The sequence below is a fragment of the Mustela erminea genome, chromosome 9 (genome assembly GCF_009829155.1).
Source record: "Mustela erminea isolate mMusErm1 chromosome 9, mMusErm1.Pri, whole genome shotgun sequence".
In the NCBI taxonomy this organism is placed as follows: domain Eukaryota; kingdom Metazoa; phylum Chordata; class Mammalia; order Carnivora; family Mustelidae; genus Mustela; species Mustela erminea.
In genome coordinates, this window is record NC_045622.1 from 86,759,476 (window position 1) to 86,775,684 (window position 16,209).

The window sequence follows — 16,209 nt, forward strand, 5'->3', positions numbered from 1 at the left end:
AGGGGTCACTGAGGCCCCAGACCTAAGAAGGCTGGCACGACCCGAACCATCTGAGGGCTAAAGCCACATGGGGATGAGAAAAGAAGGAGGGCCCGCCGAAGCACTGGGGAAGAGCGTGAACCTTGGATGGGAGCCCGGGCTGCGATCCCAGCTCCGGCAGGGCAAGAAGCGTAGCTTTTCCTACTCAGCTTTCTCATTTGTCAGCTTTGGAAATAACCCCTCCCTCCAAGCATGTTGAGAAGATAGTAAGTGCTAAAGTGTCCTGAACGCTAATGTGTCATCAAGGGGGCCTCTGCCAAACTCTGCATATAAAAGGCCTCACAGTGCACGGGACACAAACCCAGTCGGGCTCTTCATCCTTCTCCTCCTCCTCCTTCTCCTCCTCAGGAGTCCAAGTGAAGAGGGGAGTAAACCACTTCCTCTCTTGTTTCCTCCACCAAGTCTTGCACACTCCTCTTTTTGCACTTAGCACAACTCGGCTGGGATTTTTTGACCACATCTGTCCCCATTCCTAGACCATCAGCTCCTTGAGTGCTGATACCACGTGGTCTCGGTTGGTGACATGCGCAAGATGGAGGGAGGCGGGTGGGCAGGCACGTGAGGGAGAAAGGGCAGGGATGGGTTGTTGAAGAGGATGGAAAAACTCTAGAAAGAGAACTATCTTTTTGTTTGGCAAATGTCTGGCTGGCTGCCTTGGTGGTGAGAAGTTGGGGCCAGGGCAAGATGTAGACGGAGGAGGAAGGAGACGCCGACAGCCTAAATTACCTTGCCTACAAAAACCAGAGAGGTGTCCTGATTGCTGGGGGCGAACACAGAGGTGGAGGGAAGAGCAAGGCACAGAGAGACAGGGACCGAAGGGCAAAACAGAGCAGGGAGAGGAGACCAGGAGGGGGGTGGTGGGCACTAAAGGACTTCTTGTAAAAGAAAAGGGGTGCCTCATATTAAATTGTTGTTTCCAAGCTACCTGAAATTATGAAGTGATTACTTCAGTGAAACTAAACTCAAGATTCAATTGTAGATAAAGGGACATTTTCCCTTTTTCATCTTTTCACTCTCCTGAGCTTTGCGCCTCCCCTTGTTTTTCCATATTTCTTTTGTGATACTTTAAAAAGTGATTTTGCTGTGCAGGACTGTACCCCCACCCCCACCCCACCCCCACCACACCCCTGATCTGTAATTTCACCACCTTGAGCCAGGGACGCTTTGTCAGGAGAGGGAAGGACTTAGGAGAAAGGGTCACAACCCATCCTAAGGTCGACATAGAATGGGTAACGTAGAGAGAATTCTATGGGACTGGAAAATCAAAGCAAATATTTAAACATATGCCCCTAGAATCTTCAGAGCTATGGCAGATGTAGGAACTCATTTCTTCTTCCACCAGACACGGAGTAGGGCTTCAACCAGTTCTGTGTGTATATGTGCATACATGTGTCTCAAGTAAGAGAACGAGAATCCAGGTGGATAGGCCCAGACCCTCAAGGAACAGCCAGATCATCCGGGTTTGAGTCCCAGATCAGCCATTCAACATGCACTAAATCAAGATAAGCTACTTTTCTGTGAGCCTCCGTTTCCTCAATGGTTAAATGGGGATAATACCATTACCTGCCTCATGATTTGGGGCAACTTTTAAACAGGTCCAAGTAAAGTGCTTAGAATACTGTCTAATATTAAAAGGGTACTTGCTGAGTATGAGTTATCGGTATCCTGAGTCCTTTCCATCATTTTTATTGACTAGATGCGAGAACGGCCAACTGGTGTTCAGGGAAGAACCGAGGGGTGCCTGGGTGGCTTAGTCAGTAAAGTATCCGACTCTTGATTTCAGCTCAGGTCTTGATCTCAGGGTCATGAGTTGAAGCCCTGCTTGAAAAAGAATCGAAGTGCTGATATCCCCAAATCAGGGACCCCTACTCTCCCTTCCCTATCTCTAATCCATGGCTTCTGGAAGTGAGGTCCCTGGCCTGTATCACTGGCAATCACTGGCAATACTAATTCTTGGTCCCCACTCCAGACCTCCGGAATCTCCAGGAGATCTTGGCGCATGCTCAAGCTTGAGCATCACTGCTCTAGTCCCTCCAGGGAGGGATGCTAACAGGGAGCTTCAGAGCTCCCCTGCAGGAGGGAGGCCGTAAGTCTCCCTAGTAAGTTCAATTTCAACTCTGTCCCCCAGCTAGTAAATCTGTCCCCAGAAATGATCTCACCAGCAATCTTATGTGATAAGTGGGTCATGGATCCCCTTGGGTTTCACTGTATTTTGGCTTTCCTTTTGCCGCCTGTGGCCAGACCTGGTTATTTATTACCTCTTCCTGGTACTGGTTCCTTCCTGCTTCCCTCCAAGATACAGCGGTGTCAGCGAGTTCTCTTAGAAATAGGTGCCGAGGATTCCTGACACAAAGGGCTTCTTGGACCCTGGGGAAGGTTCTGGTTTTACCAGCCCCACCCATCCGGTGTTTGAGGACTCCGGCAGTTTTCGGGGCCCAGAATCTTCGTTTTCACCATGACATTTACAGAGCAGCCAAGCCTGCCCATCGAAAAGCATCCAGGGCTTGGCGGGCAGTAATGAGGCTGGCCAGTCTCCAGCAGCTGGCAAACACTGTGGCACATTAAATGTCACTGCAGGCTTTGTTTGGTTTTAAATTGAAAAATTGCTAGAGTTATGAGAGCTTACAAGCTTTGCCTGGAGAGGAAAAAAAAAAAATCCCTTCACCTTTTCTTTTTCTCTACTTCACCGCCCACCCCCCGCCCCAACCTCCACCACCGACTATTTCGCTAGGGAATGGCCAGCCTCCCCCTGTACGTCTGTGTCACCTCTTCCCCCTCTCCCCACTCACACTGTAACGGGCACCCAGTGGCCACAGAGCTCATGACCAAGAGTGTGTTTCCAGAGCTCCACTTGCTGGTGAGCAAGAATGTGCCACCATTACTAATTCAAAGCAGATCTGACCTAGCTACAGACCCCTACACACATTTTCCCAGGCTCCTCCACCCTCCCTTTTTTCCCTCTTCTTAAAAGGAACGTTCAGGCTTATTTGTATACAAACATCCATCACCCGCAGAATCCTAGTCCAGGTCTTAAAACCAGTAGGGCACTCAAGGGCATGGGGTGTAGACTCTGCTTTTAAGCTGACAAGTCATTATTCTCACTGTTCACATGACAGAGCTGAAGTCTGGAGGGTAACTTGCTCAAAGTCGCACAAAGAGTAAGTACAGAGCTCAGATCCAGGGCTCCTGACTGTTTGCTTTCTTTTCTCTGGGCACAGAACCCCCAGCCCCTCCCACACCTGAGATCCAACCCCAGAACCAGAAGACAGCTCTTCATTTGTACCTTCCTTCCCACGCCAGCCTGGGATTGAGTTTTCTCATATAGAGTTTCATCAATATAGTTAATCCAAATGTATCATCAGTTTTGGGTTCAGCCAACTCCCTTCTGCTGGCACGTTCCTGCCCTGGAGTTAGGACGCCCTGCTCTCGGCGCAAGTACGAACATGTGAGCGCTGGTGTGGGGTGATGGGGAGGACCCAGCCCTCCTATTCCATTCGCTAGTATTTAGGTCAGAAGTGGGTAGGGTCTTAGATGTTTCATGAAATGGCTCTCATCCAACAGGCTTGGAAGCAAATGACTGCCAAGAAGCCCAGCGCCCACAATGGCTGGAGGGCTTGAATTCTCGGAGTAGCAGAGACCTTGACTGGACCCCATTTGTCCCCATTTAGGCTTTTCTGATGTTTTGTTTTAGTCTGGGGAGGAGGAAAAAAAACAGGTCAAACGAAAAATTCCCTGGCTATTCTGTGGAACTGGGGGTGACCCTAATAGGCCTGTCTTCCCTAAACCTTCCTGACTGAGCACCTCTCTCCTTTCTGCCCACTACTAGATCTGCCTGGTCAAGTAGGAAGTTGTGTTGGGGATGGGGGTACTGGTAAAGGGTCCTGACCTGACCACCCAAGCTCTCTTGTGCCCATAGGCAAGACACTTAACTCTTCTGATCCCCGGTTTCGTCATCTGTGAAACACTCCTTAGGGCTCTTCCGGGATTAATCATTACCACATGTAAAGAACATGGCGGAATCCACCAAGTACCAGCTCCCTTTCTTCATTTCCAGATTTTTTCACTCAAAGAAAGGCATTTGCATGATCATGAGGGAAGGTTATCTCTATAATGATCTTTTATAAAAAGATCAGTCTCTAATGGTGGATTTCAGGCCTCAGACATAAGCCCAAGAAGAGACGAGGTAATGTAGACACACAGGCAAGAGTAGTCCACCGTTTCAGGGGGTTCAAGGAGCCAAGCGGCACAGGATTTAGGAAGCAAAAGTCACAGTGGAAGCACAGGTCATTTCAATAGTTTCCTCAGTCTTTCTTCCTGCGTGGAAAGGCCCTTGGTTATCACACAACAACTCTGTGGTGAAATTTAGCACACATGTACTGAGCTCCGACTGACCCTAAAGTATTGCCAATGCCCTCACTTCCCTTTTGTCCTCCTCCCCAGCAAAGCCCACCCCACTCCTTTGTCTCCTTTATCCTGTTCCCTCCCAATCCTTCCACCCATAAACCACTGCGGAATCTCGGCCACCATGATGACCGCCTCTCCTCGTGGACAGACGCCATGAGAAAAGCTGCCCTGGGGCCAGCACAGGCTCCCAGAACAACGGAGCTAGCACAGAGGACCCACCCCCAGCCCCTGAGAGAGGCTAGCAGGGACAGAGAATGAGGCTATTTTTCTTACTCTTCACCTTCCCTCTAAAGGTACTTTCAGAGCATTTCCCTGGTGATGAAGATCCCTTCAGGAAGATCATGACCACCCTTGCAGCCCTCCCGAGGTGTACAGATTACGTCCTGGGAGCACTTCTCTATTCTAACCTAGATCTTAACAACAGGCAAGCTCTGTGGAGAGGTGAGTCTTCCTTCCAGCTTTCCAGATGTCCTTCCCTTCAGTCACGGCGTGTTTTTCCCCTTTGGAAGGGCGAAGGGAGGGGGAAGGAATTGTTGTTTTAGATACAGGAAACTCAAAAGCATTAAAGGTGGCTTCTGGCTCTTAAAATCTATGCCAATAGATGTCAGAAAAATTGCCCCTGCCATGTAGAGCAGTTTAAAAAAACTGTGTGGCCACTTTGGCCTTGGACCTCTGTGTCCCTGACATTGAAAACAACAGCATCCCCACCTCTGTTGCTTAGCTCCAAGATTAGACAGGAAGCATCAGTGTATACCTCACAGAACATCAGAGACTGAGTAGGTCCTTAGCAAGGATTGTTTCCCATCTCCCTGTTGGGGGCCATCTGGATAGACTTGCCCTGTGAATGGGCAGTGAGTGTCTTACAGTATGAAAATGCCCTTCACTGGTAAATATACTGGGAAAGGTAGCTGAGCTATGTGGACACAATCAAGTTTGAACTTCTCTGCGTGGCCATGCCGGGTTTCCATTTTGCCCCACCTTTCACCAGACCCTGCCTCCCACTCTGTGCTCCAGTGTTACTAAACCACTCATAGGTCCTCACACTGTTTGCTGCCCCGGTGCCTTTGCACAGGCGGGCCTTGGCCTTGACTGAAATGCCCTGCTTCCTTCCCTGTCTATATCCACCTGCCAGTTACAATTCAGCTCAGCTCTCACTGCCTTCAGAAGCTTGAATACAGCCGTGCTGAAGAATGTAGCAGCCTCCCAAACCAAGCCAAACTGGACTCAAATCTTTGCTCACTCTCAAGTCACTTTGCCTCCCTATACCTCAGTTTCCTCATCTATACACCAAGAGTAATAATACCAAACCTTCAGGGTTGTTAGAAAGTGAAAGATGTAAAATGCTTGGTGGCTGGTATCTGGTGCCCAGGCAAATTCAGTCACCATGTTCATTATTGCCTGATTCCCCCATTCTGCCCTTCCATCCAAGACTGGGGTGGGTGCCTCTTTCTAGTACGATCCTTTTATTGCACACTATATATTTTTAAGATTTATTTCTTTATTTTAGAGCAAGGGTGAGAGTGAGAATTACCCTGATCCCCAAACCAGGCAAAGACCCTACCAAAAAGGAGAATTTCAGACCAATATCACTGATGGATATGGATGCTAAGATTCTCAATAAGATCCTAGCAAACAGGATCCAACAGCACATTAAAAAGATTATCCACCATGATCAGGTGGGATTCATCCCTGGGCTACAGGGATGGTTCAACATTCGCAAATCAACCAATGTGATAGAACAAATTAATATGAGAAGAAAGAAGAACCACATGGTCCTCTCAATCGATGCAGAAAAAGCATTTGACAAAATCCAGCATCCGTTCCTGATTAAAATGCTTCAAAGTATAGGGATAGAGGGAATATTCCTGAACTTCATCAAAACTATCTATGAAAGACCCACAGCAAATATCATCCTCAATGGGAAAAAGCTTGCAGCCTTCCTGCTGAGATCAGGAACACGACAAGGATGCCCACTCTTACCACTCTTGTTCAACATAGTATTAGAAGTCCTAGCAACAGCAATCAGACAACAAAGAGAAATAAAAGGTATCCAAATTGGCAATGAAGAAGTCAAACTCTCTCTCTTCGCAGATGACATGATTCTATATATGGAAAACCCAAAAGACTCCACCCCCAAACTACTAGAACTCATACAACAATTCAGCAACGTGGCAGGATACAAAGTCAATGTATAGAAATCAGTGGCTTTCTTATACACTAACAATGAGAGTGAGAGTAAGAGAGAAAGAGAGACCACACCAGTGATAGCTGGAGGGGCAGAGGGAGAGAGAGAGAGAATCTCAAGCAGACTCCCCTGTGAGCACAGAGCCTGACATGAGCCTTGATCCCAGGGCCTTGAGATCATGATGCGAGCCAAAAGCAGGAGTCAGATGCTCAATTGACTGTGTCACCCAGGCGCCCCTACATGAGCTATTTTCATCTACTTTATTGAAGTATAATTTACATATGGTAATAGGTACTCAAGCTAAGTGTATGGTTTGATGAGTTTTGACAAACGTAGGCACCTGTGTGTACCTGTGCCTATGAAACATTTCTACCACCTGAAACGATTTCCTTGTGCCCCTTCCCAATTAGTCTCTTCACCCCGTCTATGCCCAGGCAACCACTGATCTCTTTTTATTGCCAAGGTTATATTGCCTTTCCTGCAGCTTCGTAAAAATGGGATTCTCTGTACTTTGTTCATTCAGCCTAATGTCCCAGGACCCCCCTGTGCATCCGTGGTGGGTTCCTTATTGCTGGGCTTTTCACTTTGTATTGCAATTTATCTGATGCCTCCACTGGACTGTGAGGTCCTCAGCATGCTTTTTTCACCTTTGGTTCCCAATGGGGCACTCAGTAAATGTTAGAGGGAAGGAGGGAGGGAAGAAGTTGTCATGGGGTTTTGCAAAGACCTTGGTTGCAACCTTGCATCTGGTCGAGCCCCAGGAGGCTGGACTCGCATCCGCAGCCCAGCCCCCTCGGCAGGCACTTACAGAAGCCAGTCCACGGCCACCAGCAGGCTGATGTCCTCCGTCGGCAGGCCCACAGCCGTCAGGATGAGGAGCATGGTGACGAGGCCCGCACTGGGGATACTGGCTGCACCGACACTGGCCAGCGTTGCCGTGAGGCTGAGCGAACAGAGAAGACCGGGTCAGGGGAAGAGAAAGAGGACTTGGCAAGGCCAACCCTGGCTTCAATTTTCCCAGCAGTCATAAAATTTCTTTTGTTTCTCAAAGAACAGAGTAATCTAGAGTGCCAGCACCCGGGAATTAGGGTCTTCTTGGATTCTATGCAGCTGTGGTGGACGTTTATAAATTCAGGGATTGTAGCTGTATGCTCAGCAGGAGAGCCAATTAGCCTAACATATCACAGGGCTCAACTAAGGTAAGCGTGGCTCTCAAGCAGGCAGGGAAATAATAAAGAAGGAAAACAAATCACCCTAATCCTCCCATGGGAATACCACTGCATTCATTTCTGCTTACGCCTTTATGTCTCTGGGAGCCCCAGAGACATCTGGACTCCGTGGCAAGAGTCTGAGGAGGCCACTGCCAATGTTAACATGAGAACTCAGAATAGCAAATATCCAGACCCGATTGAGTGGACATCGGGGGAACAAATCAACAGATTCCAAATGACATTAAGCTTCAGACGCCTGGACATTTCACCATGGGCTGGAAAATACATTATTCAGAAAGAAGGCGCCAAGGAGAGATAATGCAATAACAGGAGGTTTTCCTTCTGAAGCCTCTCATCCTTTGCAAAGCCAGGAGCACACCCAGCACCATCTTGAAGTTGTCTCTGGAAGAGGGTTCAATCTAGGGTTCACGTGCCCTGTCTAGACACCAGGGGGTCTCTGTGGTCCAGCAAAGGGCAGTCGCTTTTTCCTCCTCTTTTCTGATGCCATTTCTGAAAGTTGTCATTTCTAAATGGAAAGATGTTTCTGAAAATATAGATTCCCAACTTGCTTTTGTGGGCCCAGTGAAGAAAAGGAGGGTGCTTTATTTGTAGTTAGACAAAGCTAGAGTTTCTAGAGTAGGTTGTCCAGCTCCAAACTAAGAGTCAGACTTCTTAAACTGGTTTAATTGAACTCAGACCATTGCTGTGACCAAGCACAGAATCCTGGGTTTTACCATGGGGAAGGGACCTGAACTTACCTAATCACATGTATGAGGACAGGAAGATCCTAGGAGGCTCTGTGGTTTGCACTGGTCTTTCCATACTGCCATCCTCCCAGGTGTAAGCCTGTGACCTTCTGGACACCTCCCCTTGGTGGGATTGACAGAACCCACCTGTACTCTTCTCCTGTCCCTGTCAATGTGGCGCTGCTACCAAGGCTTAAAGAACTCCCCCCCCTTTTTTTTTTTTTTGTATCCTTCTGGGTCATGGGAGGTTAGAGTATAGAGTGGGTATTGATGAAGATTATGGAAGGGAGCAACCTGAATTCGAATCCCAGCTCTGTCACTTATTAACCACAGGACTTTGAGCAACTTACTTTACCTCCTTGTGCCATGATTTCCTTATCTTTAAGAAAGCGTCATCAGGAGCTAATAAACAGCACAGAGAAGAGGCCTGACGCATTGCAAGCCCCCAGTAAATGTGAACCCTTCCTGTTATCAGAAAGTCTGGGCAGGGTGAGGCCCCTTCGCAAATAAAAGCTTCCCTAAAGCCCTGAGAGTTAGAAGGTGGGAATTCTCTGCCGTTTCCCTGGCACAGATAGAACACCAGGAAAGGGGGACTTCCCAAGTTCCAACGGTCAAGGCCTCAGCCGTTTTATTTACATCAGTTGCTTCTGTTATGAGTCATTCTTACACATCTCTCTGCGCTGCGGCCCCATGGTTGGGCCCCTCTGGGCTGTGAGACACAAGCCTATAAAGGATATTCTTCCTGGAAGCTGGTCCCCTACTCTCCCTTCAGCCTGCAACCGCTTCCTGGGGGCAGTGATCTCTCCTCCATCTCTCTATCTCTTTCCGCTTTTCCCGTCCTTCCGCTCCCTGGCTCACTTCTCCAGGGCTGGTTCTTGGACGCGGTACAGAGCATGACACACACATTGTCACAGCAGAGCCTCACAGTAACCCTGCAAGGTACATATGGTTGCCTCTGCTCTCCATGGGGGAAACCACGAACCGGATGGATGGAGAAACATCGAACTGCTTGGCTGCCGTCTGCTGGGCTTGGGACACTCATCTGCTTGATTCCGATGCCATGTGGGCCCCCGATGCCCCCATCCCCGATCCCTCCAACACTGAAAACTCTGCATTAATCAATCCCAGTCATGGGTCAGCAGTCGGTCCTCCCGTCTCTTATGTTTTCATCAAATGGTGTGAACTTGGTGGGAAGTGTGGCTGCCATCAGGGCCAAGAATTCAGGGACCAGAAATCATCTCACTTGGCTTCAAAAGGAGGGGTTTTTCCTTTTGTTGGTCTCTGAGTTTAAAGCAAGAGACGTTGGCAGTCTTATGTGCATTCTGTGACCACGTGACTCAGAAGACGTGACACCCGGATCTGAAGCATGATTTCCCTGAGTGACATCATGGCATTCACTACACCACCGTCACATTCTTCTTTCGTATTCTAGAAGTACTGAATGCTATTGAGCATCACTAATAGCAATAATACTAGTAGCTAACATTTATTGACAGGTGACTGTGTCCCAGGGATAATACTCTTAACCCCCTAGGATGTCCCATATACCCAGTGAGGAAACTGAGCCCCCCCATAGTGCTGCTATGGACTAAGTTGTGTCCCCCACTATCAAATTCATTTGCCCAAGCCCCAATCTCCAAGGTGATGGTGTTTGGAGGCAGGGCCTTGGGGGAGGGGGTGGCGGGCAGTGGTAAGGGGGAGTGGTGCCCTCATGAGGGGATTAGCTCTTATCAGAGGAGACCTACAAAAGCTTGCTCACTCTTTCTCCACCTGCCAAGGAAAGGCCAGAACAAACAGCAAGAAGGACAACACTAGCCAGGAAGAGGACAGTCACCAGGAGCTGAGTTTGCCAGCACTTTCATCATGGACCTCCCAGTCTCCAGAACCATGAGAAATCAATGTCTGTTGTCTAAGCACCTGCGGGTCTGTGGTATTCTGCTATAGCATCCTGAGCTAAGACAAGTCCGTGCCTCACAGCGTGGCTATAAGCATTCGAGAAATTAGCATATGCAAATAAGTGTGATCTGTAAGTTTATGGAGAAGCAATGCATTGTTAACGATCTCTTGGGAAAGCGGTCTTCCTAAATTTTTTCAAGGATGAATACATAGGGTAAAAATAGATTTAGTAAAACACAGGTATCTAAATTTGCTAGTTAATTGTAATAAAATGGTTTCTGTTGTATTGAAAAACCCCTTCCTTCCAGTGTTTCGTTACTTCTGCCATCGCCCTCTGAAATGCTGAAGGGAACAGATTTTAAAGAAAGGAAAAGTGGAGTCAGAGTCAGCTGATGTTGGCCCCTGTTACAGCCCTCCTGGCTCATTAATGGGGTAGCCTTCACCAACCACCCTGCGGCTGGAAGCCTGTGCTTCTCAATCTACTAAATGGGTGTAGAAATCACTGCCTTGCAACATCACAGGATTGTTAAAAACTACGTCATACCAAACTTCCAAACCAATTTCACATGTACAATACAAATAGAAGGCCGAAGTATGAGCCTGCTTCTTTCCTGTCACAATATTTTCCCTTTGAGACTGCCAGTAACTCCCCTTCTGTGTTATTTCCTTCATCATTCTTCCACCAGGGGACCTGAAATTCAAGCGGCCCCATCAGATGGAGTTAGTGTGGAAGGGGGGAGGACAAAAGGTCATTTCAGTGCCTCCTCCACCCAATCTCCACTCACCTCACAGTCACAATCTGGCCTCCATCCAGGATAACACCATTCATCTGGGCAATAAAGATGGCGGCCACTGCTTCATAAAGGGCTGTGCCGTCCATGTTGATGGTTGCTCCGACTGGGAGGACAAATCTGGTCACGCGCTTATCGATTCCCAGATTTTCTTCCAGGCAACGGAAGGTAACAGGTAAAGTTCCAGCACTAAGGAACCAAGAGAGAGAGACACAAGAGTTTATATCTGCTTTAGAGAAGCAGGATAAAACTCAAACTGAAATGCCATCACAAAGTGTTTGTTCTTTGTTCCAATCAAGCAACGTGACATGAAAAAAACAGTGCCCAGAGCCAAATTAGAGACCAGCTGTTTGGCATTTCAAATTCAGTCTTATTAAGATGCTCATAAGTAGCAAGCTCTTTTTGTTGGTTTTTGAGATCTACTTAGAGCTTTAAATTCTTGTTCCTTTGATCAGTGTGTCCCTCTTATAGTAAATATTAAAGACCAAGGATCCCAGCGTCCTGGGATCGAGTCCCACATTGGGCTCCTTGCTCGGCAGGGAGCCTGCTTCTCCCTCTGCCTCCATCTGCCAGTGCTCGCTCTCACTCGCTCTCTCTCTCTCTCTCTCTGACAAATAAATAAATAAAATCTTTAAAAAAAAAATAAATATTAAAGACCATCTGATTACCCACATTCATTGAGCTGCAAAAAAAAAACAGCATGTCAGAAAACAATGAGCTGTCAACAGTGAAGTGGAAAGAGGGATTTTTGAATGACCCATAATCTCATGCTGGAAACACTTTCCAATACGATGACTACATGGACTGCCTCCAGCCTCTGGGAATTGCCCTGAGCTAATTTTCAGAATGCTGGACAAACATGTTAAACACCATTTAGCCTGAACCTGAGCTTCTAGAAATTCACTAGGGACCCTCAGAGACAGTCCAACTCCCTAATACGTGGTCACTGGCCAACTGTACAGTCTTTGCAACAATATAGAGCAAAAAGCATGTGCTCTGTAGCTAATTAAGGACTCAGTGTGGACGGAGTGACTCCCCCGCTATCATGCCAGGCCTGGGACGGGAATTCGTCACCACATGACCCAGCCTCAAGGGCCAGAACTCCTGACATGTTCGTGTGTCTTTTAAATTAAGAGACCTGTAAGGATAAGGGTCACTGACGGCCAAAATATTATTTCCATGTGGAAAGAGGCGTGTGGGAGGGGTGGGTGGATTTGCTTCAAAATTTAAGTAATATGGAAAGAAACGTGGAACACCCGAATTGCCATGCGAGTGCTTTGTGGCCTGTTCTCTTTAGGGTTTGTCCTGTTTTATATTTTTCTTTTGGGGCCTTTTTTCTGTTCAAACCTTAGCAAACTGAATTGAGTGCAGACATACTTTTTTCTATCATTCACTGACAACCTTTGTCCTGGTTCCCTCCTTCTACTAGTCAGAATTAGGGTTCCCGCCAAGCTTAACATAGACCTCTGCCAGAGTTTTCCGTTTCTCCAAGAGTGGGAGAAGCTTTCTATGGCTTCAGAGGAGCTATAGAAAATGCAGATTCCAGGGCTTACTCAGAAACAGAAACCGGAAATTCTAAACTTAGGGTCGCCTCAGTCGGCATCTTCTTAAACCATTGACCCGCAGGCTCCCAACAATAATCTTAGGGAAGCCAGAGTCATCTTACAGAAACATTCTTCGTGATTTCAGGCCAGGGGTCTCATGCCTCCTTCTTGGTCTTAGATAGAGGAAATGAATGTTTGGTGACCTCTTGTACCTTCTACCCAGTTGGCTGTCCCAGCTGTTTAATGTGACTCCCCCACTCCACCCTTTCTTCGGACCCTTTTGAAGAGTTGGCAGGACACCATGACTAGTCCGAAATGGCAGCTGTGGTAGGTGGCTGGGATTCTAAATGGTGGAGTCTGAGCACATTTCTGGGAGGACTGGAATATGTCAATTTTTATTATTGTATCCACTTTCCCAAAATGTCATCAAGGGGTCTTCAGATAATTAAATAGATCAGAGAAAATAATTGGTAAATCATGAAAATATTCTCAAAATTCATATATACCCAACCAATCCAAATGGGAACTTGAGAATTTTAACTCTTTCCTGCCCATCTGACATTCTGACATGGGTTTTTTGGCTCCTGCCTCAATGACCATATGACAGTTTTCAAATATTGCTAATAATAACTAGCAGATACTTGACAGTCTTCTTCTCTTTTCCCAGAGTAGTTTCAACAGCATGGACTGATGTCAGCAGGATGCAGAGAGGAGTGTCCCAGGCTGCCCCCTTCCATCAGTCCTCCCTGACACCAGCCTGTTGAGAAAAGGAAGTCAGCTCCTTCCACTTCTCCTTCCATCAGGGTCCAAGGAGGTAGAAAGAATAGTTACCTGGCCATCCTGAGGCTTCGTGTTTTTTCCCTCTGGTCATAATGGCAGAGTTAGTTCTAAGTATGTGACTCATGCCACAGATTTTTCTTTAAGTGTGTTTTCTTTTAACAAATGATATTCCACATCCCGGCAAAAGCCACAGTTTAACCAAAGATTAATTCACTTGAAATACAGGGTAAGGAGGAGAAATGGATCTAGCATTCGTGGCCTTGGCCAGATAACCCAAGCATCTGTCTGATTCAAATACAAATATGAACTTGGGCCATCCATATGCCTTTAGGATTTACTTTATCTAATTAAAAGTACTGGGAAAACTGTCTAGACATTCAAAGGAAAGATAATAATATTTTTTTGAAAGATTTAAAGATCAAAACCACAAAGGCATTGGAAGAAAATATAATATTTTATCATTTTTGGTGGTGATTTTCCTGAGGAAAAAAATTGAAATTCCAAATACTAAATGAAAATACTAACAACTTCAATGACACGCAAATTTAAAACTTCTAGGGGCAAAAACATGACAAATTTTCAAGACAAGCGCCAGACAGGGAGGAACATCATTTGCAACATGGGATACATGAGTTAATGTTTTTATACATGAAGAGAGTTAAAGCCAATCAGGAATGGACGCATTCCCCAATAGGAAATGACCATCACAAAAAATTCACAAGGTCAAACAGAGGAGGAGAGGATGGTCAATAAGAAGGCGAAGAAATGTTTCCCCTCACTAATAATCAAAGAAATGCAAAATCAATAAGATCATTTTTCACCAATAAAATTGGAAAATTAATAAAGTGATAATATCTAGTGCTGGTGAATAGATGGGAAAAGGCAGTCTCACACACCCCATTAGTGGGGATCTATACTAACAGACTTTTTTGAGCAGCAAGCTGGTGGTACATTTTCAAACATACAGTGTGCTTACCACTGGACTCAGAAATTCCACTTCTATAAATTATCCTGAATGGATCATCAGACAAACTTACAGAAAAGTGTTTATAAGGATGCTTGTCAAAGCCCTGCTTAGTAAACACACTTTACATGTACATCACACAGGAGAGGTGGGGTTGTGTTGTGGCACCCACAGGGTATTATTATGTCATTTAAAAAGAGTGGGTGGGAAGATCATATTGACAGAACTTTTATGATAGGTTGACCGATGATAGCAATTTATAACACCTATACATGGTACAAATTGGAATAATATAGAACTACTAAGATTAACTAAAAGGGTTACTATTAATTATTCCTGGGCAGTAGAAGAACTGGTAATGTTCATTTTCTTCTTCAAAACTCTATTCACTGTCTGACTTTTTTCACAATGAGCAAACACTACGCTCATAACCAGAAAACAAATATAAAACTAAACATATTGTTTGGTGGGGGGGGATTTTACTTTTTCTCCACAGAGAGGGGGATCTTTATGGATAGAGATACTTATCCATATGAAATATATCAGACCAAGAGGGACAAAGGAAATTTTGGGGTGTTTCCCTTCATCTTGGGAAACTGAAGGCAGAATCCAGATCCCCGGGATTATATATATTTTTAGCATCTTCTGAAATCCCACATTCTACTTCTACCAAAATCTCATTGATGTACAAGATGGAAGTATATATTTGGTTTCTCAGTTGGTCACCACTATTGGCCTGTCGGGAAAAGATGACTGCCTTCTCAGGAGCCTTGGGACAACTGTCACGCTGAGTCACAACAGAGTGGCCATCTCAGCTGCAGACCATGGTCACAGGCTCGACACCAAGAACTATCACCTGTGACTCCAGAGATGATGCTGAGCTAGGGGTTGCAGAGTTAGCTTGCCTCCCTCCCATCTGCCTCAGTCTTAGTTTCATGACCCTTAGTTTTGTGCAGAAATACCAGTAACTAGTGCAGGCTGAAACAATAAAACTCTTCTAATCTTTGAAATTCTAAATTGCCAGGTGTTTCTTATGTATCTGCTTTTGTTTGTTTGTTTGTTTGTTTTTGCTAAATTCAGTCTAAGAAGATATCTAAAAAAAATACTTTTTTCCTCTGTGTATCTCTGGAGTCCTCACTGGCCTCAGATGCCTGGGAACTTAGTTAACGAAGAAGGAACAGACTCTCAGTCAATGTCAAGTTGAATCAATGCCAACCCGATTTTCTCAAAATCACTGGGGCAGAATGGTCCACTAGAAGTTCATACAGAAGTAACACACCTGACTGACTTCTGGTTTTTTTTTTTAAATCTCATTGAACACATTTGCCATGAAAAAGCTCAGTTTTTCGACTTTTGAAAAATGACTCCAAAGGAGTGATCTTCTGTGATAGCAGTTTTCAAAGCACAGGTGGGAGAACTTCTTAAATAGCTTAACATCCTGATACATCCTTTTGGAAAATATTTAAAATGAAACCAATGCTAGATATGCCAGATTAGGTAGGCAGATAAACAGCATGCATTTGTCTGGGAAATTTAATATTAAATATTTCCAGGAGGGTTGCTTATCAGCAAACATGTTCATCAAAAGGCTCCTGAGTTCCTAGGAGCCAAAAATACAAAACAGTTACCTTTTTCAGAAGTATTTTAAT

The 16,209-nt window shown here is 45.9% G+C and overlaps 1 protein-coding gene across 4 annotated transcripts in view; it reads right to left on the reverse strand.

Annotated features, from left to right (window-relative positions):
- SLC1A2 (solute carrier family 1 member 2) overlaps nucleotides 1–16,209 on the reverse strand; it is a 145,564-nt gene that overhangs the window by 18,947 nt on the left and 110,408 nt on the right. For all 4 annotated transcript variants that reach the window (XM_032358511.1, XM_032358510.1, XM_032358508.1 and 1 more), the window contains exons 8-9: nucleotides 11,267–11,461; nucleotides 7,437–7,571 (exon numbers count right to left, since the gene is read on the reverse strand). In XM_032358511.1, the coding sequence (XP_032214402.1) occupies nucleotides 7,437–7,571; nucleotides 11,267–11,461 (330 nt within the window). The remainder of the gene's footprint in view (nucleotides 1–7,436; nucleotides 7,572–11,266; nucleotides 11,462–16,209) is intronic.